The sequence below is a fragment of the Micrasema longulum genome, unplaced genomic scaffold (genome assembly GCF_059751315.1).
Source record: "Micrasema longulum isolate JH-2025_06_02 unplaced genomic scaffold, ASM5975131v1 h1tg000220l, whole genome shotgun sequence".
Classification (NCBI taxonomy): Eukaryota; Metazoa; Arthropoda; class Insecta; order Trichoptera; family Brachycentridae; genus Micrasema; species Micrasema longulum.
The window spans coordinates 561976-588514 of NW_028277425.1; the positions used below are offsets into that span (position 1 = coordinate 561976).

A 26539-nucleotide genomic window follows, 5' to 3' on the forward strand; every position below is an offset into this window, starting at 1 on the left:
ATGAGTGGATCCGGGAAAAGCTTTCTCGGTCTATGGCTGTATCGGAGCGGAGAAGAGTGGGCAGTGAAGCAAGGAAGCCCCATTCACCACGTCAAGCATCCTTCAAGCTACATGGAGCCAGCAGCTGCGTCAGGAGAAGACAGTGAAAGGACCGCTGTGATCTTCACTCTCAAGAACCAAATAGGAGGACTTGCGAGAGCTCTGAATGTCTTCCAAGATCTGGGAATAAACGTTCTTCATATTGAATCCAGGAAATCAGAAGCTGAGCCTTTAGAGGTAAGTCAAGCTAAACTAAAATATTTGTTAACATATCACAACAGAGATGAAGAACATTTAAGAAAAGGTAATATAGAAGTCTAGGCATCTACAGGGCTTATGACCTGTCAATGGCTGGTTTAAGTGGCCACTTTACACACTGTGTAACATTCACCATTCTGCCTATATTTGAACATATATATTCCTTCAATTCTTTCATCTGTTGATGTTTGTGAAGTTAAAGGCAGGTCATAAGCCCTGTAGATGCCTAGACTTCTATATTACCTTTTCTTAAATGTTCTTCATCTCTGTTGTAATATGTTAATATAAACAGCTCCCCAGGGAGTTGAATCTAGTCCTTGTCTACAAAAATTTGGACAAACTCAAAATATTGTTGTTAAAATATTTGTGTTTTTTGTAGATATTTCTAGATTAAATTCCATAGTGTATGATTTTGTTAAAAATATCAGTAAAAAATCCTTAGTTATGCACTCGTATTGCTTGACCAACGAGCAATTTTGCCTAAGTAAGCATCTTAAGGACTAAAATGTTAAATAGAGAAATGTAAAACAAAGTAATTTTTATTGATGTTTTTATCAAAATCGCAAACCAAACAAGTTGATTTAGAAATTTATTTTTTAGAGAAGTCAATTCATTTGTTAGAACCTGTTAGGATCATGTGGACTTTTGTGCTATTCTCTGGTCATTGAGTAATGGGACTTCAAAGTGATTTTCGCTAAACAAGTTACACGTTTTCGTTACTGATATTTCGTGTTTTTTAAAAAAAAATATCTCTTCTAAAAAGCCACATCAAACTATTTGGTATTTTTTTTTTTTTAATTTTATATTAGCAAAATAGTTACATTGTACATTCTACCATATAACTTTATAATTTTACTTCATCATCGTCATTCCCGTTCCGCACCTAAGGTGCATAGGACACTGCATTGGTACACCAATCGCAGCGTATCTTGGTCATTTTTCTGTTACATGAAGATAGGACGATTAGTCGAACGCTTCAGGTACCAGTCCGGGGATAATGAAATATGAAGAAGCTTGGAATATATTTTTATTGTGTTTATTTACATTATTTTTGAAACAAGAAGATTTTAAGCGCTGAAATATTGAAGGAAAAAAATGTCACCCTCCCTGAAGGAGAAGATTGCGAGGAAGACCGATAAAATTTTGGTCGGAAAATAGCATCGTTGACCTAGAAATCGCATCTAGAATGACGTGTACAAATTTCCCGTCGCTACGAATAAACGTTTCAGAAAAGATGTTGTGGCAGATAAACACACGCGTGTATTTTGTGTTTTATAATATAGATATGGTATTTCAAACACCATATAAGGTATACAATAAAAAAAAACTTGAAATGAGAGAATTTAAAATAAACCTAAATTTACAAAATACAGAAAAAGAAAGAGAAAAAGAACGAAAGAAAGATATGTGCGTGTATATGTGTGGATATTTAAACATGCATGCGCACGCATGTGCATTTCCATGCATATGTATTTGCACTTATTTATAAAAAAAAATGTTTTATATACCTTCATTTATTTTTTGAAATATATGTGTATTTTGTACTTAAATTATTAATATTGTAATCCCACAGCAAGAGGTTGCTTCTTTTTGGTGTGGTATTTCGTTTTGTTTTTTGTTTCTGTACTTTTGCATCATTATGTATTTCTTTTTTTTAACATGTCCCCTTTTTTATTTTATTAAATAAATAAATAAAAAATATATTAATACTTACACTAAAAGAACAGTAATATAATAATAATAAAACATATGATCTGTAATAAACGGTATTACCATAAAGCATATACTACTTACTTTAGTTAAGATTATTTTATTTTATAGGATTACTAAAGTGCGTTATTAGTAATTATGTGTATAATTAAAATGGCATCTGAAATACTTAAATTTGAGCATTTATTGCCCAGCTCATGTAGCCGATTCAGTACTGAATTGCTAATACATATTATCTTGTTAAGATTTTTGCAATTGTTCAGTTGTACGTTCAATCACTCTAACAGATACTTAAAAATTAATAAGGGACAACGATTATATCAAGTGTTTATAATATATTACAGTGCATTTATTTTTTTTTTCAAATCCAGTCTGATATCCTGGTTGAGATTGAGTGTGAGAAGCGTCGCATGGATCAACTTAGCAGGATGCTAAAACGAGAAGTCACAACACTACACATGCACTCTTCAGATATAAAGGGCAGTGAGGAGTTTCCGCCTCCCACGCCTTTATCAGCTGCTGCTAGTTTTGGTAAGCCTGAAATGACGTAAGTTTAGATTTACAAAATCTATTAAGCGTTTTGATTTGAGTGGATAACGCGTAAAGACAACGTAGATTCATCTGTGCAACATTTATTCATGTCATCATTAAGTAAAACTAATTTAATTTTTAACATTTTTTTATAAAAAAAATAAGTGGGAACTGTACATATATTTACACTTCACATTCCTAGCTAGTCAGGACTAGAAACATAATTTGTGTGTATCTAATATATTGTCGCTTTAGTTCGTTTTTGTCCAACAGACCATTTTTAACGAAATTCTGTACGAAAGTACAAGAGTTCTTAGAAATCCTTAATTTATAAGATTCAAATTAAAAATATATGTTTTTAAAATTGTTTAAGGAGTTTTTAACGAATTTTGTCATAAGTTGTTGTCATTATATTTGCCTATTCCATAAAAAAAAATAAAGCTCTATTTGTGCAGATTTCAGTTGTGGTCTGTTGGACAAAAACGAACTGAAGTGACGATATTACGACTTTTAATGTTGATTCAAATTTACATTTTAAAGAACATATTCTTGATACGAGAATTGAAATCCGTCTAAGCTGGTAATTCACCCAAGTAAATTTCAAACTATTGTCATACATTTTTTTAATTCAAATCCAACAACAAAAAACACAGAACCAGTGTTTTCTTTTATTTTAATTTATGCCGCTTTATTTTTTACGTGTCCGTTTATGTTTTTGAATATTCTCCGGGTGTTGCTTTGTTTATATAAAAAATCGATTACTACCATAATCTTAAATATTTTTTATCTTATAAGTAATATAAGTATAATATACGTTAATGTGACAAAAAACCTCTACGGTACAAAATAAGAAGCCAACGCATTTTTGGAAGCCTAGGTGTCACAAATATCAACAGTAAAGTGAAAGAAAGGCATCTGAGGAGGTATGGGCACGTTAGACGCAGGGCACTCGATCACATTGTGAACCGGGCGATTTCCATGGATCTTCCTCGAATAACAACTAGAGGAAGACCAAATAATTTATGGGAAGTGCAAAGAAATAACCAGATGCAGAGGCACGGCCTGGGAGACGTCGTCCAGGTATAGCCTGAGGACGGGAGAGCTGACCCAATAGTCTACGCAGATAGTGAGTTGGGATGGAACCCGAAAAAAGAAGATTAAACGTAAGACTCGGAACTGGTTCGCCTTATATGACATATAAGAGAGAGATTTAGGTATTATACTTGATACTAAACTTTCATTTACAATTTATATTGAAGGTGTTATGAATAAATCCTTTAAGCTCCTTGGATTTATTAACAGAAGCACAACTGACTTAAACAATATCAATACCCTTAAAACTCTCTTCTGTTCCCTAGTTCGCCCGCACCTAGAATATTCCTCTGTTATCTGGTCTCCATATTATGATGTTCACGTCAAAAATATTGAATCAGTTCAGCATCGATTTTTAAGAAAGATAGACTGGAGGTTGGGCATATCCAGAGACCAATATACGTATAATGCATTAGAAACTAGCTTAAATGTATCTTCTCTTCAAGACCGTCGAAATAAATCTGACCTTTTAGTCATATTTAAACTTCTCAACTCACTCTTTGATGCGCTTGAACTACTGAGCTCAATGAAATTAAATATCCCAATTAGAAACCTCAGACAAATCTTACTTTTCCATACCGATAACTAACTTTGGTTTTCATTCCTCTCTGCTCAGAATTCTTAGGTCTACCAACAAACATACCAATCTTGATTTTTTTGATAACAAGTTGTCTTCTTTCTTACGATCACTGAATCAAATTCAATTATCAACATTTCTCTCCCGCTTCCACTCCCACCAAGTCTACTATATACCATTGTGTCTTTCGACTTTCTTTTATAATAATTTTCTATGAATACATATGTCTTTGAAAATGCCCATTGAGCGCACATATATAAGTAAATAAATAGGTATAAATACTTTTAAAAAAACGTAAAATACTCTACATACAATTAATTCGATCCTAATTTCAACTGCACATACATTTATTTATTATAGCTTATGTTAATCTTCTATTAAGGTACACTTTGCACATAGATATAATGTAGTCAATAAACGGGTTATGCAGTGTGGTTCCATATTAGCAAGACTGTCTATTTCAGAGCCTTCTTCTTACGCATTTTCTATGGGTATCAAAGTTGTTTTTGCTATAATTTTTGTGTTTCTTTTTCAGATTTTGATGAGATGCCGTGGTTTCCTCGTAAAATAAACGATCTCGATAAGGCGCAGAATGTCCTGATGTATGGTTCAGAGTTAGATGCAGACCATCCTGGTTTTAAGGACCCCGTTTACCGCAAGCGCAGAGAGCAATTCACCGCGATTGCAAACAATTACAAATAGTTTGTACAATTAAATAAATAATCTAACGAAGCAAAAACAAATTGATATAAAATTTAATTGATTATTTGAATCTCTCACTTGTTTATTTTGTATTTGAAGTATACGCAGATACTTTTTTAGCGGCAACAATACACGTCATAAGATTCCGGGTTTGATTCCCGACAAGCTCGATACGAAATATATTTTAGAAACATATTTTTCCACTGCGAAATTTCAGATTTTTCTAATATCTTACTCGTAAGAATAATTATCGTGACAACATTTCTTCTTTAAATATTAGGTATTTACATTAAATTTATTTTGACACTGTAATAACGAAGCAGTGATAAATAATTTATAACGCCATTTAACTCTAATCTTTATTTTTTATTTTCAGTGGCCAAGCTATCCCTAAAGTACAATACACGGGGGAAGAAATCAAAACTTGGTAAGTAGTTTTACCTAATCAATAACTGGAAGCAATATTTTGTAATTTATTTTGATATCATTTTTATTAATTTATGAATATTTATTTTAGCTGAGAACTAAAAATGAAAGCGGCGTTTTCTTTAAGTAGTTTTCTGATAAGTTAACAGCAAATAATTTTGCTGGTATTGCGATCTGAATTTGTGATATTTTATAATGTTATGTACACAAGTCATGCGCACAATATTTTTTTCTGTTGATGGATTGGAATAATAAAATAATTTAATGCTTATGAAAAATGTGTCGTTTATTATATTAAATTGACAATTAAATTATGTAAATTTTAAAACCAATCTTCCAAGACTAGAATTCGAATTCTATTTAATCCGTGCACTTGAATAAGTTATTGAGTTGGCATGTTATTTCTTGCAATTTTATAATGTAGTTAGCACGTACAATAGTTCAATAGTATAATAAAACATATTGTCTTAACTTGAACTTTTATGCTAAGCGTAACATAGTAATTAAGTCTTAGATCGAGGAGAACTACACATTTTATTTCTTCAAAGAAATCTCTCTGTGGATGCAAATATGTACATAGGTACGTATAACTTTACAAAGTTTATACGAATACACTCGATGCTTTAAAATCAAATATTTTAAGTCAACAATCGATTAAATTGAATGTATTTAAATCTCGATAGATTTTTTAAAATGTATTCCATATATCGCTCTCCCAGGGCCCTGATTATAATGGGAAGTCAACACAGGTATTTTCGACTGTATTTAAAGAAAACTCGATATTTGTGTACGAAAATGAGAATATTTGCATGAACATTTAAAGTATCTTCGTCGGTAACCTATAATTGAACATGTTTAGAAGAAAAAAATGTATGCATATTCTGCTTTTTATACAGAAAACTTAATTCTACTTTACAGACAAAATAGAAGATAAATGTTAAATTCCCATTGTAATAGGGGGCCACTGTGGTATGTCTAAATTGGCCATTTTGCACGTGAGCAAAATCAAACATTTTTTCAATTTTTTAAATATTTTATTTTATTATTTTGGCTTTAAATAATACAAACATAATAAATGAATGTCCTAATATTAACTTATATCTAATTATTATTAAAACATATACTAATTATTAACATTTTTCAAACGATATCCGTACACTTAAAAAGAAAACTTCTATAAAGCTAACACGAAAATTTATCTGTTAAACACATGTTTTTTTTAATTGACATTTAAATGAAATAATATTTTTTTGCTCTCTTATTTCCAATGGTATTTCCTTATAATATAACTGTACAGCTCGGTGCATCAATGAGTTCTGTGTACTTGTTTTCCTACGAAATGGTAGTCTTACTTCATGTTTATTTCTCGTTTTATATCCGTGTTCACATTGATTAGAAAAAACCTTTTGAGTCAACTCTTTTGAAGTATAACCATTAATCATTTTATGAACAAAAAACATTACATTAAAATATATTAGTTGACGTACTGTCATAATTTTTGCTTGTTTCAGCATCAACTTTATTCTGGTGTATTTATTTTTTTTCAAAATTACTCTCTCTATTCAGCAGAACAGTAAGTTTATTTGTTTTTTTGATGATTGTAAGTTAATGTGCATTGACATAGTGCCCAGTCTTTTTTGTTGTATTTGCTCATTTGCCATGTTATATAAAAAACACCAAAGCGTCATAACTACTGCAGCGTTATTTTCGATATTTTATTCAATTGATTTCAAATAATATTGAAGTATGTGGTATATCTCGCTCAAAAAACCGTAGTGTTCTTGTAAGAGAAAAAAAATATGGTCAAACTGCATTCACATCTCAAAACAGCCAAATTTAGACTGATGGTGGTGTACTTGTGCGATATGAATCTGTCCGATTTCCGGTCCTCCAATTATCGCCATTCAAAAGAAACGACAATTCGTTAAAGGCTGTTTACACGTAGACAGTGCAACATTGTTTTATCCCAGGACTCAACCGTTGTACACATGCAAGTTGTGGGACGAAAAATTGTTCAGAGACATTGCCGCATTGTCCTCGTGTAAACAAGCACGGGCAGGAACATGTGACAATAGCGATTTGCTCGACGTGAACGTATCGCTCCCGTACATTTTTCTGACAAAAATGGAGGCAAAAAAATCCCTTGAATTTGTTCTTTGACAATTTCAATACTTCTTACTATAAAATAAGTAGTATTTTTCGTGAATTCGCTCGTTTTCGCGGTGGTCGCGTGTGAACTGCGGCCGAATTTTCGTATTGTCCCAGCGTTCTGTCCCGCGCGATCGTTAAAGTTCACATTAGATTTTGTAATGTCTATTATATTGTCCAATGAATGGCCCTTCGGTCTATGGCGACGCGACGCGACGTGACATCATTATTATCCCTAAATATTAATATGTTTTCCACTAATAAACTTTTCAGCTCTTCAACTATCTATTTATGCGAAAAAACCACCTTGATCGGTTGCTCCGTTGCGACTCGAGGGAAACACAAACTAACAAACATACTCGTATTTTCGCATTTATAATATATGGTAAGAATGAAGTGACTCCATTAAAAATGATTCGATGAAACATCGTGTTATCAAAACATCCGATACATTAAATTAGTTAACTAAAACAGATAGCTTGCATTCAAACTGAGTTAGCTTGGGACATGAAATGTCAAGTATCAAAATTAATTTAATATTCGCTAGAAACGGAAATGATTCGCCCGTCTCTTGATTTCAAATTGTATGCCATAGTAATATTGAGTTATCGTACTGGAGTCTGAAAGTAACTCAATTAAATTTCCGGTATATTCTGTATGATGTTTCAACTACAACAAATAATATAATCCAGTTGATTTAGAAATAGAACGCTCGCAACTTCGAAAAAATATTCGAAGCACTTACTTTATTTTTTTACCGTTTACATTTATCAACTTTGTCAAAAATCACCCATTAACACAAACTGATTGGTTTCGGAATACAATTTTGAATGAAAAAAGAATGAAAGAATGAAAAAAAATACGTACGCGTTTTCCTAATATGTGTTTAAATATTGATAACGCATTGAAATCAAAAGCTTCCAATTAAAAAGTCAACTATCTTGATAAGATACACAATTTTTAAAGCACTTTTAATTTAATTGAAAGTTTTGAATAGATCGAAAGTCTTCTTTTTATTTCCCTTATTTAAAAGGAATATCACAGAAAGCTTCTATTCTAGAGGCTTTAAGGTGGGAAATCCTCTCGATTTTTAAGGGTCTCCAAAGATATCAATGTTTCTCGCGGTGCTTTACTTTGCAACTTACAATACCATACATATTTAAATATATCTAGTACACATGCGAGATGGAGGGTTATAATATCCAGTATTGGGGAAGAAATGAATAACCATGAATATTTCTGAATTACGTAGTCGAGTGTCAGCGCGTATTCTAAATATATCATTTCGAAGATGTGTTTGTCTGCATACCTTATGTAGTTAAAAAATACAATTTTTGATACCGAATATGTTTTGAATAAACGTTATTTATAAGCGAATTTTCACTGCTGAGATTTCTGCGCTATTTACAAATATATGTTTTAGAAATCAATGCGGGTTGCCGTGTTTTAAATGTTTATTTTATTCATAGGGGTATTATTTTTCGCGAACTACACAAGCTATACGCAATCCATGCGTGTCCAGAGTATTTGGAGAATTGGCCTCAACTTGTCAAGTACTGCGGGTATAGGGAAGATCATCTACCCCAGGTAATTAAACTTTTTTTGCCAATATACCTACCCCTCGAGGGAGTGTATCTATAGTTTTCTCTATTACTCTTCTAATTCACAAACATCAATATATACTCGTATGATAGAATTAAAATATATTTACCTATGTTAGAACATAGGTAATTACTGCAACTAGGTAACCTCAAAATTAGCATTTTTGAGTTATTCACTAAAAACATTTATTTGTATTTTCCTCCATGAATGCTACAAATAGGTAAGTCTTGATTCTTTGTTTTATGAACAACTTTTTACTGACACAAACGACTTGTTTTGGCAACTACACGTTGCCTTTTTCAGGGCTATAAAATACCTCATATTATACTAGCGGACCCGACAGACGTTGTCCTGCCTGAACGTTGGCTTTCCTGCTATTTATTACCTTGGAAAAAGACATTTCATTAATAAGTAGGTACCTAGGTATTTGTTCGTGATAAAATTCCAAAACTGAAAATTGTTAAAATTCAAATAATATTTAATTTGAGTAGGTACCGAGGTACTTGTTTATGGTTAAATTCCAAAACATAAAATAAATATTTTTTTCAAATATGGCATTCTTTTTGCAAACGTCAAACTCCGGTCTTCTCACCCACATAGAGGTGTACCAGGGGCGAATGCTCCTTATAATCGATTACACGCAGCTTACCTTATTTTTTTGACATCTTAAGTAATGTTTTATAATACTGTAGTATTATTAGGAAAAAACACATCACCAAAAAAATATATTACTTTTCTTGGGTAAGTAAATTTATATATTCCTTTATTCCATACAGCGACCAGTTGCGCCTCTATTGGCCAAAATTATCACTACTGGATTACACGAGATTACTCTGCTCACTTTAAAATCACTAATTCAAATACGTCTTTAACCTAAAACTTTAGAATCTCGTTCGAAAAATTACACTTGCGATTACAGTAAAATCTTGCAGCTTTCATTAATGCAATTTAGTCCTTCAATATTTTGTCATAAGGGCTAGTATTCTTTAAAATAGATCAATTTGACTTACGACAGTCTAAAGGAGGTGACAATATACGCACTCGTTATGTGTGAGAAAGAGATAACGAATATATTTCGTACGTCTTAACACGAAAGTTACAATAATAAGTAAGTAATTGACAGTAATTGATCATACTTATGTTTCGGTGGTTTAAAAGTAAATTTGCTTAAAAATTATTAATATATTGATATTTCAATCGATAATATAGTATAAATCCTTCAGTGGGTTTTAAAAAAAACAAAGATTCGCTAATTGTTTTTTGATTGTAATTCGTTTTTGTGTATACGATGACAGTTGAATATTGTAGGTTATTCTTCAGTATCCATTTAAACTTTTAAAATTTAGTTAGAGTTATGATAAAAACGTTACTAGTGTATAGTGTTAAGAATAAATATATATGAAGAATTATAACGTTTTGTGAATAAAAGTTTTGTGAATACTAATGTGATATAAAAGTCGATAAAACAATGATTCTTAAAACGTAATTTATGTTTTGTTTGGTGAACTATCGTACTCGGTAAGGTAAGGAATACTTTAAAATTATTGAATTATTATCATTTATTAAGAAATAGTGTTTTATTTCAAGACAAGTTATAATATTCTGACTTAACCAAAGATGCACTGGTGCGCTAATGAATTATCCAGTTTATTAATTACTTTTTCGACACTTAGCCGAAAACGTGAAATAGCTGCGCGGTTAAGTCGTTGATTTCTAAGATGAAGGCGGGCCGGGGGGTTCGAGTCAATTACCCATACTATCAATTCCTTTTTTGCAATTATGTTTTTTTTAATTGTATTTTTTAAACCAAATGTTTGTGCTACATTAGAAAATATTTTTACTGAAACTATTAGCCGCTGGAGCCATTTGTTAGGAATTATTTATTAAATATAAAATAGACTTGTTTTTTATATGCCATACTACCGCTATGGACATTTTATCAGAATTTTCATAGCTTACCAATTTAAAAACTCACTGCTCGCCACTGAGGTGTACTTATATAGGAATGCGATTTAAATTAATGTTTTGAATTAAATGTTTTTTTAGTATTACCAAAAATCCAATAAAAATAAATAAATGGGTAGAAATTATAAGGAATTTAAGGAAAAAATCTGATTGAGATTCACAAAAAACAAACGCTGTTTGAAAACATTCAAAAAAAAACTTTTTTTACACACTAAAAACAAAATCTTTCCATTTTTTTGCAAATGCTTTCTCATCGAATGCAACCCTGGTAGATCGATGAATAAAACATGTATGCTCCTAACTTATTTTTTGCATATTCGATTGAAGAGTTTAATATTTACGAACATGCACAGCGCAAAGATCTATATTTCTCTGAAAACCACACGTCAATCCGTTAAGCCATTTAGGAGGAGTACTGTGACATCACACGTAGAGAGGAATTATATATATAATTAAGATAATTACATAAAGTTATTTTATAACCCTAAATAGGACAACGTGTAGTTGCCGAAACTAGTCGGCTGTGTCAATAAAAAGTTGTTTATAAAACAAAGTTTTTTATTTACATCTCTAAAATATAACAATGATCCACAAAGTTAGCGCTACAAACATTTAAAAAAAGTCTTGATTCATTAAAATCATACTATGACGATTTTAATGCATTACTTGATTATTTATAGCAGTCATAGAGGAGGATAAAAAAAATGTTTTTAATGGATAACTCACACATAATGCTCATTTTTAAGTAACCTAGTTGTAGTAATTACCCCGCGATATGTAGCTATTGAGACGGCTACGTAGTATGAAATGTCATAACTTAAACCAGCGGTGCTATTCTGAACCGCTCTCGCGGCCGTAGATAACACTTTTATCTCGCGTAATTTCATACAAAATATGTCATTGTAATTGCGATTGGTGTAATACGCTGTGCATGTCTGTCTTAGGCCATGCAGGGGCCCTTTGGCACACAGAGGCTGGGGATTTTAGAAAGGGGCCCTTTTAGAATTTCGAGGCCCCAATCGGGCCAGGGGCCCTAGGCTCGTTCCCCCCGTGCCCTTGAAAATATTGCCTTGGTCCTATGCACCATTAGGTGCGGAAAGGAAATGATGATTATGAAGAGTCATTCGTTAATATCAAATTGACAGTTTTATTCTCAAATATAAAGAAATCGTTAATTATTCTCGTGCAGTGTTGATTTTTTGCAGATTCAAAACTTCCGCGTGGATTTGGCGTTAAAATGTGTTTTATATTATTTAAAACTGTGTATTTTTATATATTTATTCAGTTGGAGGATGTGAGCGCTTTCCTGAAACGGAAGACCGGTTTTCAAATAAGACCTGTGGCCGGATATTTGTCCCCTAGGGACTTTCTTTCCGGGTTAGCCTTCCGAGTGTTCCACTGTACTCAGTATATAAGGCACTCGTCGGATCCTTTCTATACCCCGGAGCCGTGAGTAATTTGAAGATTTAAATATCAGAAATATGCCCTAGATAACCTCTCAAAGTGACTTCAGTTTTTAAGATTTATGTATTTTACAATATTTTGGGTTTGTCCAAATGTTTGTATACGAAAGACTGGATTTCCCCCCTAGGGAGATATTAAGATTAACAAATTACAACAGGAGTGGAGAACATTTAAAAAAAGGGAATACGGAAGTCTAGGCATTTACAAGGCCTTGGACCTTCATTGGCTAGTTTAAGTGGCCACTTTCACCGTTTCGCCTATGTTTGAGCATCCATATTTCTTCAACTCTTCCATCTGTTGATTTTAGTGAAGTCAAAGAGTTGAAACCTTTATTGTTGTGAAAAGATTCATCTGATCGAATTATTTCATATTTTAGGCAACGCCTGAAAACAATTTTTTTAATTCTTCTTCGACCAGTTTTGAGTTTCTCCAAATGTTTGTAGACAGTAGACTAGTTTTTATACCCTAGGGAGTCATTAAGATGAACAAATTGCAACAGAGATAGAGAACATTTTAGAAAAGAAAATGCAGAAGTATACGCATTTACAGGGCTTATAACCTGTCATTGGCTGGTTTGAGTGGCCACTTTACACACTGTAACATTCACCAGCTCAGTCAATGGCTTTATAAATGCCTAGAATTCCGTATTCCCTTTTCTAAAATGTTCTCCATCCCTGTTGTAATTTGTTGATCTTTATGTATTTTTTTTATTTTTTTTAAGTCATCGACTGGTTTTCTCCAGTATTAAGTAATAAGTAATAATAAGTGCATAATTGTAATTGTTAGCTCGGTATATTATTTTTATACCTTAAAGGATAAAACAGTGAAGTTCACTTTTTGCCGTTTTAAAGTTAAAAATGCATAAATTCTCACAGTAAACTATTTTTTACGCGAATAAAACGCCGAAGCCCACTTTTGTCATTAAATACTTTTTTAAGTTGAAATTCAAATCTGAAGTCCGCTTGGTTTTAGTAAAAGAAAAACATCAGTAGTCCCAGATACGCTATTTGATTAATGCATGTATTTACCTTTATTATCAAAATAATTATTATGTCACATTGAAAATTCTTGATAGATTGAAATAAATTATTTGATTTGTTTCAAGAGTTGTTATATTTTAGAAATCGCACAATCACAAAATCTTGTGTCCCGAACGTTTCGTTCAATGTGACGTGGTTTATCCTCTAAGGTACAGATTTATTAAAATTATGTCACGCAATATTATAAAAATACGGGCCTGGAAATATCTGTAAAAAAGAATTAAGATATTTTAGTTAGTTAATAACTTTATTTTTTTTAATCCAGATTCTAATTAGATGTAACATTCCTTTCTGAGAAGAAAGAGTCCTCGGGACCTTATTACGGAACGTAAATTAAGTTCGATAAATAAAATAAACTCCCACAATGGTCGAATTAGAAATGCTAAATTTGAAAGCGTCTTTTTGAAGTAATTATTTTAAAGAACTAATTACAAACTCTGTCCCCGAGCAGATCACGAACACAGTTGTGTTTAAACAGAACCAAAATTTTTGACCAGTGCTTTCAACTCGATAGCTTCTCTCAGGTAAAAATCCAGAATAAAAAAATAGAATAGAGTAGAATAAGTCCGCCTTGTAGTGTAGTGGTTGGCGCTTTCGCCTACCATGCTTGTTGAGGTCCCGGGTTCGATTCCTGAGATGCTCGAAATGAAATATTTATGAAAACGGTGGCTCTACACTACAATGTTTCATGTTCCTTAACTGGTATCTGAAGCGTTAGCCCCGTCTTACCTTCATATAATAGATAATCGATATACTCTGCATGATGATGATGATGAATTTTTTTCTTCTCGTTATGTTAATTTTGTTCGCAGTTAAATATATCTGTTGAATTGTTGGTTTCAGCGATTGCTGCCACGAACTTCTAGGCCACGTGCCACTTCTTGCCAATCCGAGTTTTGCTCAGTTTTCGCAAGAAATCGGACTGGCATCTCTTGGGGCGACCGAAGATGATATTGGGAAACTTGCAACAGTAAATACATATTACCATTTACAATTATTCATAAATACCATAGCAAAAATAAATTTTACACATTTTTCTAATTTAAACTAATTTAAATATAAATTATCTTGTGGTTGTAAGAACGCTTCCGAGGCAAACATTACAGCTCATACTACCATATACCTATCAGGGGTGCAAGTATGAATCTTCTCTTCCCCCTAGAGAGTGGTTAATTTGGAGATATTTATTTCTCCCATGCGGATAATCTTTGGTTCACATATGACCACATTGATGATTTAACGTCAAAAAATATGATCACGTGAAATCAAACATGATGATTTTAATTTAGAACATTATTGCGACATTAAGCATTACCCAAAACACTTAATTGGGTTGAATTGACCAGATCGTATTGGTTTTATTTCAGTTTTTGAAGCAGTTTTATACACCAGTTGACGTTTAATCATCAGTGTGGCCATTATATGATGCAAAGTGTCGTCGCATGACAAAAATCTTCAAATTAATCACTCTCTAGGGGGTAGAGAAGATCCACAATACTACCACTGGGTTTGTATTTCGAACGCATTTACAGCGCACTATAATGCGTATTTAGTTCGTCAAAACGAGCTATACCGCGCTATAATTACATTCGGAATAATTGCCCGTGGGTGAAATTTCAAACGCTCTGACGGCCATAGAAAATACTAAATAAAAAAAAGTGTTTTCTACGGCCGCGAGAGCGGTTCAAAATAGAACCGCTGGAGGTTGACTATCGTCGCCTTGCGTTGCGGGATACGGGATTTGGATACCCCGGAAAGACAGAATTCTACACCACCTAGACTTAAATGCCGGTAACTAAAGTCAAGATGGCGCCGGAGATTGGTCTAGTCATATACACGTATTTCAGAGGCAAACCGCTTCATTGGAACTTCGTTAGTCAAATACGTTTTTTTATCTCAATTTTTTTTTGGGGGGGTAGAGATTTGTGGAGTGTGATGAAAGATTTACTCAATTTTCAATTTTGTAAAAAAAAAAACATTTTTTTTGTTTATCACGAGGAATGTTCCTCTGAAGTTTCGTGATCTAGCCCGGAAACACCGCGTATAATATTTATTTGCTTGGGGCATCGTTATTGTAGATATTAAAAAGAAAAATGAATGGAATGTCGAACCTTTATCTTTATTTGCATCAAGAAATATGTATGTGGTTATATTCATTACAGAAACCACACAAATAATTGAATGTTGCACTCTTATAAAAAAATAACAATGAAAAATACAAAATTTCTAAAACTAAACATAATTTTATATTACGCACTCAATACAGAATTGCAGTTGGTGTACCAATGCAGTGCCTTATGCACCATTAGGTACGAAAAGAGAATGATTGTGATATTGATGGAAATTTAGTATGGACGTAAATGCACGCGCCAAAACAATTTTTATATTAAAATTGTATCATAATACTAAAAATAAAGTTTTGTGGTGTAATGGTGGTAAATTTGCCTATTATGCAAGAGGTCTCGGGTTCGATTTCCGAAATGTTTGATTTGAAATATTTATTTAAAAGGGTGTTTTTACACTAGAATATTGCATAATCTCTGGACTGGTAACTGAAGCGAAAGACTGATCACCTTATCTTCCAAGTAATAAAAAATATCTAGACACGCTGCGATTGGAGTGCCAATGTAGTACCCTATAAACCACTGAGTGCGGATAGGGGAAATGTTGATGATTGTTTACTTCTGTTACCAATTTATCTAAAAATATCATAATACAATGCCCTATGCACCATTAGGTGCGGAAAGTGAATGATGATGATAGTAATACAACAAAATATTTATTAAAAGTAGGGAGTGTAAAGAACCCGCAGGAAATGAAAAATGCATCAATTGCACTACGGCAAAAAAATTACTAAAACTTAATATAGACACAAACCATGCAGCATGGAGTTACGACTGCGCAGTTTATAAGAAAAAGATTGAAAACGAAAAAAATAAATATTCTTTTTTATAAAAAAATACCAAAGTGAAATAATACTATATATGAACATAGAAAGTCTTATTTCGCACCACGAAGAAGTACAAATATTACTGGAAAAATCTAAACCGCTGATGTTAATGTTAAGTGAAACCCATGTTACGGAAGACATACTAGATTTTGAAATAAATTATAAAGGGTATACTACAGTAAGGTGTGACTCAAATAGCAGACATACAGGAGGGGTAATAATAATTATCAAACAAGGAATCATATTTGATGAAGTGACTAATGAATCGTATGAGAGAGAGTACTGGATATTAGGAATAAAGATTAGAAAAGGACCGAGAAAGGGATATTACTGTGTAATATACAGATCACCAAATTCAAGTGCTAAAAAATTCCTAGAATATTTTGATGAATGGTGCCAAAATGTGCTGATAGAAAAAAATATTAACGTGATTGCAGGTGACTTCAACATAAATCTAAATCAAAGTAATGATACCTATACCAAAAAAAAAGGTACTGAAAATAATACGACAAAACGGTATGAAACAACTAGTAACAAATGATACAAGAGTTACAGAGACATCCTCAACTTTAATTGACTATGTTATAAGTAATGATTTTAATCTGAATGTAAAAATAGTTGACGATTATAAGATCACGGACCACAATACAATTGAAATAGGATTAGAAGGCTTTAAACAAGATAATATTCATGGATGTAAATACATAAAAAACTTCAAATGTTATGATAAAGTATCTTTTCTGAAAAAATTAGAAGAAAATCAATGGTCAAACTTGAGCGAACTTTCATTCGAAGAAAAAGTTAATAAAATGATACAGTTCATTGAAAAAACTGTCAATACAGTTATACCAGAAATGAAAATAATAAACAAACCGTACAACAAATGGTACTAAAGACTTAAAATAATGCGAATGGAAAGAAATAAGTACTATAAATTAACAAAGCTCACGGGAAGCCACATAGACTGGGAAAACTATAAAAAAGGTAGAAACAAATATGTCAAAGCACTAAAAGAAAACAAAAATATTTATTATGTTTGTAAAATCGAAAAAAGCAAAAATAACTCAAAAGGATTGTGGAAAAATATTAAAGGTATGATCAAAAGTGAACCAATTACCAATATTGATGAAAATATAGAATTTCCAAAGGACTTGGGAGACGACAGAAGCTTGGCAAATCGTTTTAACACCTACTATATAAAAAGCATAATTGAAATAAATGAAAGTATTCCGGTGGAAGAAGCAGAACAAAATAATAATGTGCATTTATATAATGACTTTGCTTTTGAAGAAATATGTGAACAAAAATTACTCTCTATTCTAAAATCTATGACATCCAAGGCAAGTCCCGATGGAATAACCATAAATTTGATGTGTGATGCTTTTGCTGTAATTGGAAAAACTTTTCTAGAAATAATTAATGAATCACTTAAAACAGGAGTTTTTCCGGAGAAGTGGAAGATATCTACAGTAGTTCCTATACCAAAAATAAAACAACCAAAAAAATGTGACGATTTTAGATCTATAAATACTCTACCAAAATATGAACAAGTTCTGGAAAAAGTAGTAAAGATGCAGCTTACAAAATTTTTAGATGTAAATAATATTTTATGTGATCAACAATCGGGATTTAGGTTTAAAAATTCATGTGAAATGGCCCTTAATATTGTTATAGATGACCGGAAAGAGAACATCGATAAAAATAAATATGTAGTTGCAGTGTTTTTAGATTTTAAAAGAGCGTTCGAAACTATTGACCGAAATATAATCATTAAAAAATTAAAAAATATTGGTATTAAAAACACGAAAATAAAATGGTTTGAAAATTACCTCAACAATCGCATGCAAATGACAAAGGTTAATAATGAAACGTCAGATCAACAAAAAAATGATTTGGGAGTTCCACAAGGATCTGTTCTGGGACCCCTATTGTTTATTTTGTACATAAATGATATGACTTTAACATTGTCTGATTGCCAAGTTCGACTTTTTGCAGATGATACCTTAATTTATGTAGCTGATAACGAATATGATTCAGCAATAAGGAAAATAAATGCAGAATTAAAAACAGTCTCCAAATGGCTTAAAGCAAATAAGCTAAAACTAAATGTAGGAAAAACAAAATGTATGATAATGGGTAAGAAACGCTGTTTTAACAGTGATCACAGTGTTGAATTAGATGGAGAAGTTCTTGAGAATGTTAAAAGCATGAAATATCTAGGAGTTTGGATTGACTCTAAATAGGGTATTTTCATAAACTGGGGATATGATTTTTAATTTATTCAGTATTTAAAGAATATTTTTACGATTGGAACCATATTACTATCAAAATCTGAAACGAATATTTTCATTTATAATTTCCTATTTAAAGTTTGATAGAAATAAAACGGCCCGTAACTGGCCAAAAGGGTTGATGACGTCACGCGTGACTTATATATCCTACGTTCACTCAAATCCTATACTGAGATACTCCGACGCGGGCGGCTTGTGGCTTTTTATTTGTTTTTTATAGTTAAATTTCGTCTTTTCCTTTGTTTTTTTTTGTTTTCATTTATAAACATCCATAGCATTATGACTGAAATTGGTTTTTTACAAGGAAAATCCGATAACTTGCCCAAAATAGATATAATCATGATGGGTATTTTTTTCTCATCCAATACAAACTTTTTAAGTTCCGAGTATAGAAATGTAAAGGCCGTAAGGTTAGCAAATATGTAATGTTTGCTTCCAAAATGTATTAATTTAAATAGTTGTATTATTTGCATGTACTATAAATATATTGTTTCGCGTACATTTAATGCAAAAGGGAAGTAACGTGACTTTGACACAACATAATCCATAAAATACCATTGCTTGTAGCATCTCTGTTGCTCGAGTGCGTGTTAATGCCTTTTTTTATTAAATGTGATTTACTTATTAATATATCAGCTAGGGTATATTACGGAGACAATGCCATAGATTACATTCAAGTAAAACGGACGGGTGATATTTGAATGGTAAAAGGTCGAGTCACCCCAGCAGAACATAAAGTTAGAACCAAATCGTACTCGGTGACGTTGATTTGCGATGAAGTCTAGGAAATTATAGATTCCTGCAAGTGTGAAGACTGTCCAGCATCTCAAGGTCAGTTGCCATTTTGTAAATGCAATAAATTTCACAAATAAATAAGGTAGGTTTTCATACAGCAATTTTTTAGTAATTTTATTTTTTATTCATATAGAAAACCAACAGTTCCACAAATTAAACTAAGTAACATAAGTACAGAAATATAATACAAATATAAACAATAACGTTCAAGGAATAAACTATTTTGGTATTGTAGTACCTGTCAAGTTTTATTAGTGCTAATTTCAGTACCTACTGTTAGTAAATGTTTACAGTCTACAGTCTTCATCATAAAATATAGTATTTTGTACTGAACAAGACCTACGGAAAAAAAAATAGTGGTTTGTTTTTTTTAACATCTCGTTTCAAAACGTTCAAATGCGTTCAACCATTTTGTCTGCATTTTTTCATTATGTACTAGGAATGGCCAAAAAAGCTTTATTTTGCGTCTTCACCGTAGTGTTTGTGCACATCGGAACTAAGCAGTACTTGTATCTTAAAACTAAAGACATTTTATGCGCGTTAATTAGTTAAAACAGTGTAAAACAACCCATTACAACAAAAACAACACGTAGGCTATACAAATTCATATGAATTTGTTTGAACGGTCAGTCAAATTCGTAACGCGTGACGTCACAAGCCCATACGGCATCCGAATGTTCGTTTTGGCGCCAATTCAAAGTATACGTTTTTAAACCGCTCTGAAAAATTAACGCGTGGACATAAAAAAATAAAAACTGTACAGTTACCATCGTAATTTTTTTTTCTATTTTTTTGGAAAATAAAAAAAAAACGTGAAAATACCCTATTATCTTTTTCAAAAAATGCAGACTATACGAGTAAGAAAATCGCAAAGAAGGTATCCCTGTTAGGAAGGATAAGGAATAAATTAGACATTAAAACCTCTCTGCTGATATTTAAAAGTATTATCGTTCCCCACATTGATTATTGCTCCAGTATTTTATATTTAAGTAATGAAGGAGATCTAAAAAGACTCAAAATAATACAAAACAAAGCGATGAGGATAATATTAAGATGTGGGAGACGAACAAATGTTAAGAAAATGATTCAACTTCTAGATATCATGACAATTGATCAAAGAATCAAATTCAATGTTGCCAATGAAATAAACAAAATTATTAAAGGAATAGTTCCGAGATATTTTCAAAATAAACTAAAAAATAATGAGTTCTTTCATAACTATGCAACAAGAGGATCTAAAAATATAAGACTGGAAAAAAAATCAAAAGCAATGTCCCAGAACTGCCTTATGTACAAGGGAATAAAACTATTTGAAGAAATGCCAGAATGCATAAAAAATGAAATTAATGTTAATATATTTAAAATTAAATGTAAAAAGTATATATGTGAAAAATATTAGGTAGTAAATAGTGTAAATAGTGAATATAATTAATGAAAATGTACATATGAAACAGTTAATATTATAAATTAGGATACTAAGTGTATAATAGTGATAAATAATGTTAGAATAAGTATAGATGTAAATATTGTGTTGTAAATATATATTTGACTATGTAAATACATAGAACTAAATAAATAAATAATAATAAAAAAATAAAAAAAGGAAATAATTATCTAAGTACCTACCACTAAACGTTTCCATGACAAGTGACCTAAAATTTATTTCTAAATGAAAGTTTAATTACTTTTAGCTATACTTCTTTACTGTGGAGTTTGGTTTGTGTCGCCAAGCTGACGGTTCCTACCGAGTATACGGAGCTGGTCTTCTGTCATCTGTGGCAGAGCTGCAGCATGCTCTGACTAGCAAAGACAAAATTAAGCGATTCGACCCAGACGTTACTTGCCACGAAGAATGCATTATTACATCATATCAAAATGCATATTACTATACTGATTCTTTTGAGGAAGCTAAAGACAAAATGAGGTGAGAACCGATTTAATTACAAAATTAAGTTATTTTTTCATAATTACATCAATGAAGTAAAAAGAGAACGGACGCAGCAAACTCCAGTGACAACTGTCATCAAGCGGAGGCGATACGGTTGGCTGGACCATATACTGTGGATGCCTCTTGAGAGCCTTAACCACGCTTGAATACTTTACAAGGCATCAGGTTCTCGACGTCCTGGATGTCCACTGCTGACTGTTGGTCCGCAGTTTATGTCAAAACTACGGGACGCAAACCTGACTGGACGCACAAGAGCAGGCAGCTGATAGAGATGCATGGAGGCTCTTTGTGCACACCATATGCTCCAACTAGGGAGCAGACATGGACATGGAATAGTTTATCTACACAATAGTCGGAATGTTTTTTACTTTGACAAATGAGAAATAATGTATGCATTCATTTTTTTTATAATACAAAAAAGAATTTAAGTATGTAATATATGTGATTATGGCAAGATTATATTATGGTACTTAATGGTAAAGAATCACTTAGTTCATGTTTTATGATAAATTAAAAAATAATTCAATTATGTTTTAAAGGAATTTTTGTGTTTGTTTTTAAGTCGGGCTGACTACATGATCTAAAATATGAATTTTGCAGATAACAGTCAGATCTAATATTTAATGAAACCTCATACAAACTCTGAATATATGAGGTAACATTCATCTTCATGACATTTTGACATCATGAAATTTTCAGAAGTCGATTATTACAGTTTTTCTGTATGAAAGCGGCCTTGCTGTTTTAAGCAGAACATAAAAATAAATCTCCTGATCTTGATAACACCAATATTTTCTTTTTTGTGGACTGACTGCTTTCTGCATAACAATGTTTAATTGTATTTAATACACGCATTTACAGACTCATAAAATACAGTTCTGTGAGTGAAGTAAAACCAAAACCCTGAACGGGTATTTTCGATTCGACTGCTCTCTGGTAAAAATCTTGAATAAAGGAATCGAGCGGAAGTAAGACCGTCTCGTTTTGTAGTGGTTGGCCCATTCCCCTACAATGCTCGATTTCAATTCGTGGTAAGGTTGACGTGAAATATTAATTGAGAAGTTGGTTTTACGCGGCAATATTACCTTTTCCATCTTACCTTCATGTAACATGTTATTGGGGCACGCTACGTTTGATTTACGTCTGCAGTGCTCAATGCACCATCGGGTGCCAATAAGAGTATGATGATGACGTAAAGGAACATTTGTGAGAACCGAATAATTTTTAATAAAATTTTCTAATATGTGCAAGATATTTAACACAGTTTTTTCCCCATACAGAGCTTATGCCGACAGCATAAAACGTCCTTTTGGGGTGCGTTACAATCCTTATACACAGAGTGTTGAGGTGTTGAGCAACGCGCAAAAGATAACCGCAGTCGCGAATGAATTAAAGGGAGATCTCCATCTTGTCCTCTCTGCAATGAAGAAGATATCAGCAAAGGATACGAACCTAAATATTGACGGAATAGCCCACATGCTAAGCACGAATTTACAAGTGAGTTTTTATAAAATATTTTATACTCTTTTGATTCTGTTAGGTAGGTACTTAATAGTAAGTAATAGGTAAGTACTTACTTAAAGTGATAGGAAAGCAAAAAAAGAAAAAAAAAATAGATGGATCCTTTGTCCTTTGAGTTGTTAATAGTCCCATTTTTCACGATAAAAATCCATACGGCACGATAAAATAATATTGGATGGATTGATATTTTTGTATAGTGATTATTTTTTTATTATATTTATTTATTTAATTCCAGAAAACCCAGTAAGCAGTAAACTATAAGACAGTTAATTTGTTTGGAAGCGTTAATTTGTAGAACAAGTAATAAAATAGAAAAATATCATTTATAGACTGAATACAATTTATCGCATCAACAATCGTCAATATTTTTTTGTATTAAAAAAATGTGTACTTACGAGTACCTAGCAATCCTAGCATAAAAAACGTATTTTTTTAATTTCCATTAATATTTCAAATGATAATACTATAATGTATGTAAAAAATACATACCGTAATAAATGTTATGTAAAGAAAAAAATGTCAAGAAAACATATTTATACAAAAATAGTTGATTGTATAGGAAGTACAATGAAATTCATGTTGAATTACCCTATTCATATCGACGTCTAAGTAACTAATGCGCCATTATAGACAAAATTAAGGGCATTATTTAAAGGGTGTTTACTTAAAAAACTAACTTGTACGATGTTTGAAAAATCATCTGATTTATAAAATGCAAAATAGTACTAATTTTTGAAAATAATAATATTTTAAATCAATTTTTGATATTCATCTTACAAGCCTTATTAATTAAACATAACACTTATCTTACAAACACTATTTTGGAATTGATTTAAAATATTTAAAAATTATGATCATTTTTCACATAAAAATCTTTCATTGATTTTCCTGTAAAATTTATAATATAGCGCGTCAGTCATTTGATCATTTTTACAGTCAATATGTATATTTTATATATTGAGTGGCCAAACCAATTTTATAATTTTATTTGTTAGCGAATTTGTTAGCATTTGCGGGTTTATATTATTTTATATTTCATGCCTACAATTGGAAAATGTATGCATTATAATAAGCCATTTTGTTTCAGATAGCTGAAAAAACTCCATCTCCTGCATCAGGCGAAAGTTCTCCAAATAATGATCCGAGGGATGAAAAACTCAGTATTGGAGGGGATAAGATATATTAAACAACAACAAAAAAACAGATTTTTTTGCGTTTAAGAAAAGTAAATTTTAGGCATCAAGCGTTTTATTTATATTTATTGAACTTCAAATATTTTAAATATAAAACATTACTCCCTTGTTCACGAAAAAAAACCTCACATAAGATAACGTCAGCCGTACATACTTTTGGGTACTTAGAGAAATTTCGTGTATGATCAAAGTGGAACCAACACTATAAAGTGAACGCTGCGCTAAAACAAAATGTCAAGCTGACAGATTGATTTTATCTAGACGAGGTATTTCGTTCTAAGCGACAAAAATACTGAAAAGTTGTAAGAATATTTACCATCAAAATCTTAGAGTTTATACATCTATCAAAATACATAACAAACTTTTTACAAAAATATTTCATCGACTTGTCAGAATGTACATTCTTATTTTTTCGACATATTGCTTTGCACCATTGCATTTTCAACAAGCGAGTAAATAAATTTTATCTGTAGAATTTTACAATGTACAAGTTATTGGTTATACAGTATATCCGCCGGCAGATTTGACACTTTAAATCGCGCTGTCTTTGGTTATAATAGTAAAGGCAGGAAGAGATAGGTGCATCATTCGCCGCGGGAGTGTTGCGGATTTTTTATTAATCATGAATTATGATTCTGTGGACAGGAGCCCATTAGGCTTTCGGGATTGAAGCGTATTTCGCGAACAAGAATTCGACCAATGTGGCAAAGCAACGTTTTTGTTCTCAGTTCGATATCTGAAGATAAATGATGGCCGTCGAACCAGCTGATATAGATGTGGATGCAGGAGTTTTATAAAACTGGATCAGTGGGAAATGAACCTCGACCCAGACCTTCAACTTATGTTTTGAGTCTGGAAAACGTAAATAATTTGAAAGACAAAATAGTGCAAATAATATATAATAAATAATACATTAAAAAGACTTCTGTAGGCACACAACATTTTGAAGAAAGATTTGATTTACAACCTACAAATCATCCAGCAGTTGAAAGAAAATGAGCACATACGAAGGGGAAACTGTACCAGAGTGATTTTAAGAGGATTTTCTACCCCAACACTTTTCAACAATATTTTTTTCATAAGGAGATGCATTTTTACATTGCAAAGTATGTCAATAAACATAATATGTATGTACTACTGGAGTGAGAAAAACCGTCATTAAGTCCATCAAAAGCCACCTAATAGTCTGAAGACCGCTGTTTGATGCCCCATTTCCGGCCCATGAGTAATTAGGCCATTTTTTTTTAAATATAAAGACAGTGACTTCAGAATGATATTGCGATGGTAAATACCTTTGTCATACCAGAGCTACAGCAACATGATGCCTTCAATAACATATCCCATTTTCAGCGGGATAGTCACATCACACACAGCTAGAGCATTAATGACTACAGAGAAGAGCATTTTTTCTGGAAAATGAATAGTCGCTTTGGTAATTTAAACTGGCTCCCAAAATCACCTGATCTTATCCTGTGCGATTTTCTCTAATAAAACTATCTTAAATCTCGCATGTACAGCAATTTGCCTTCAACAATAAGTGCCCTACAGAAAAATATCCCACGTGAGATTCCATTTATCAGTCCAGATCTCTGCGGGAGTTTTCGTCAATATGAGGTCCCGATTGCAAGAGTGTTTGCAACAAAATGGACAGCATCTGGGTCATGTTATTTTCAAAAAATAAATCTGCATTATTTCTGGTTATGAAAATAAATTAATTACATTTAATATATAATTATAAGAATATTTATTATTATTTTATGTGTCAAATCTGCCCGCGAATATACTGTAACAATGGGGAATAATTAAATAGACACGTTACGATAAAAAATATTTTGAATGTGTATATACATACATCTTTGTAGGTAAATACTGAATTTAAGCACGCTAAGTAAGTATTTTCAGGCTTTGCCTAGTAGGTTAAATAATTTAGTTAAATCTCACTTATACGTATCAACGAAGGTTAAACAGATGAAAAAATTTAAGAATTGTGGTTGTTTAATCAAGAGTTAAAATAATAAATGTTACGCAGTAAAGTGATCTCTAAAACCAACCAATGTCAAGTCATAAATCCTGTAAGCGCCTCGACCTTTATATCCTTCTCAAAGACGTTCTCCATCATTGTTGAAATAACTGCCATGCCAGTTTGTGTTGCTTCAATAAGTTTTTCCTTATATATGGGCCTGGATTTAAAGGAAGAAAATCGGCTTGTACTTTAAAACTAGCAACTCTAAAATGAAATCGCTTCCTTATTAGCATTTACTGTAGGCAATCAGTAGGGCTGACTTGG

General features: G+C 32.0%; 1 protein-coding gene across 1 annotated transcript; it reads left to right on the forward strand.

Moving 5' to 3' along the window:
* Window positions 1-25762, forward strand: Trhn (tryptophan hydroxylase). The gene is made up of 10 exons (XM_088243617.1): window positions 1-276; window positions 2379-2538; window positions 4743-4908; window positions 5286-5336; window positions 8953-9070; window positions 12336-12499; window positions 14398-14524; window positions 21282-21514; window positions 22819-23035; window positions 24147-25762. The coding sequence occupies exons 1-10, from the start codon at window positions 1-3 to the stop codon at window positions 24243-24245; spliced, it is 1611 nt and encodes a 536-aa protein (XP_088099743.1). The 3' UTR covers window positions 24246-25762.
* Window positions 25763-26539: the final 777 nt, after the last annotated feature.

Excerpts from the sequence above, each read along its gene's own strand:
- Trhn (XM_088243617.1), top strand. The coding sequence starts at position 1 with ATGAGTGGATCCGGGAAAAGCTTTCTCGGTCTATGGCTGTATCGGAGC. Across the intron at positions 4,909-5,285 it reads ATTGCAAACAATTACAAATA|TGGCCAAGCTATCCCTAAAG; the intron begins GTTTGTACAATT and ends TTTTATTTTCAG. Across the intron at positions 21,515-22,818 it reads GAAGCTAAAGACAAAATGAG|AGCTTATGCCGACAGCATAA; the intron begins GTGAGAACCGAT and ends TTCCCCATACAG.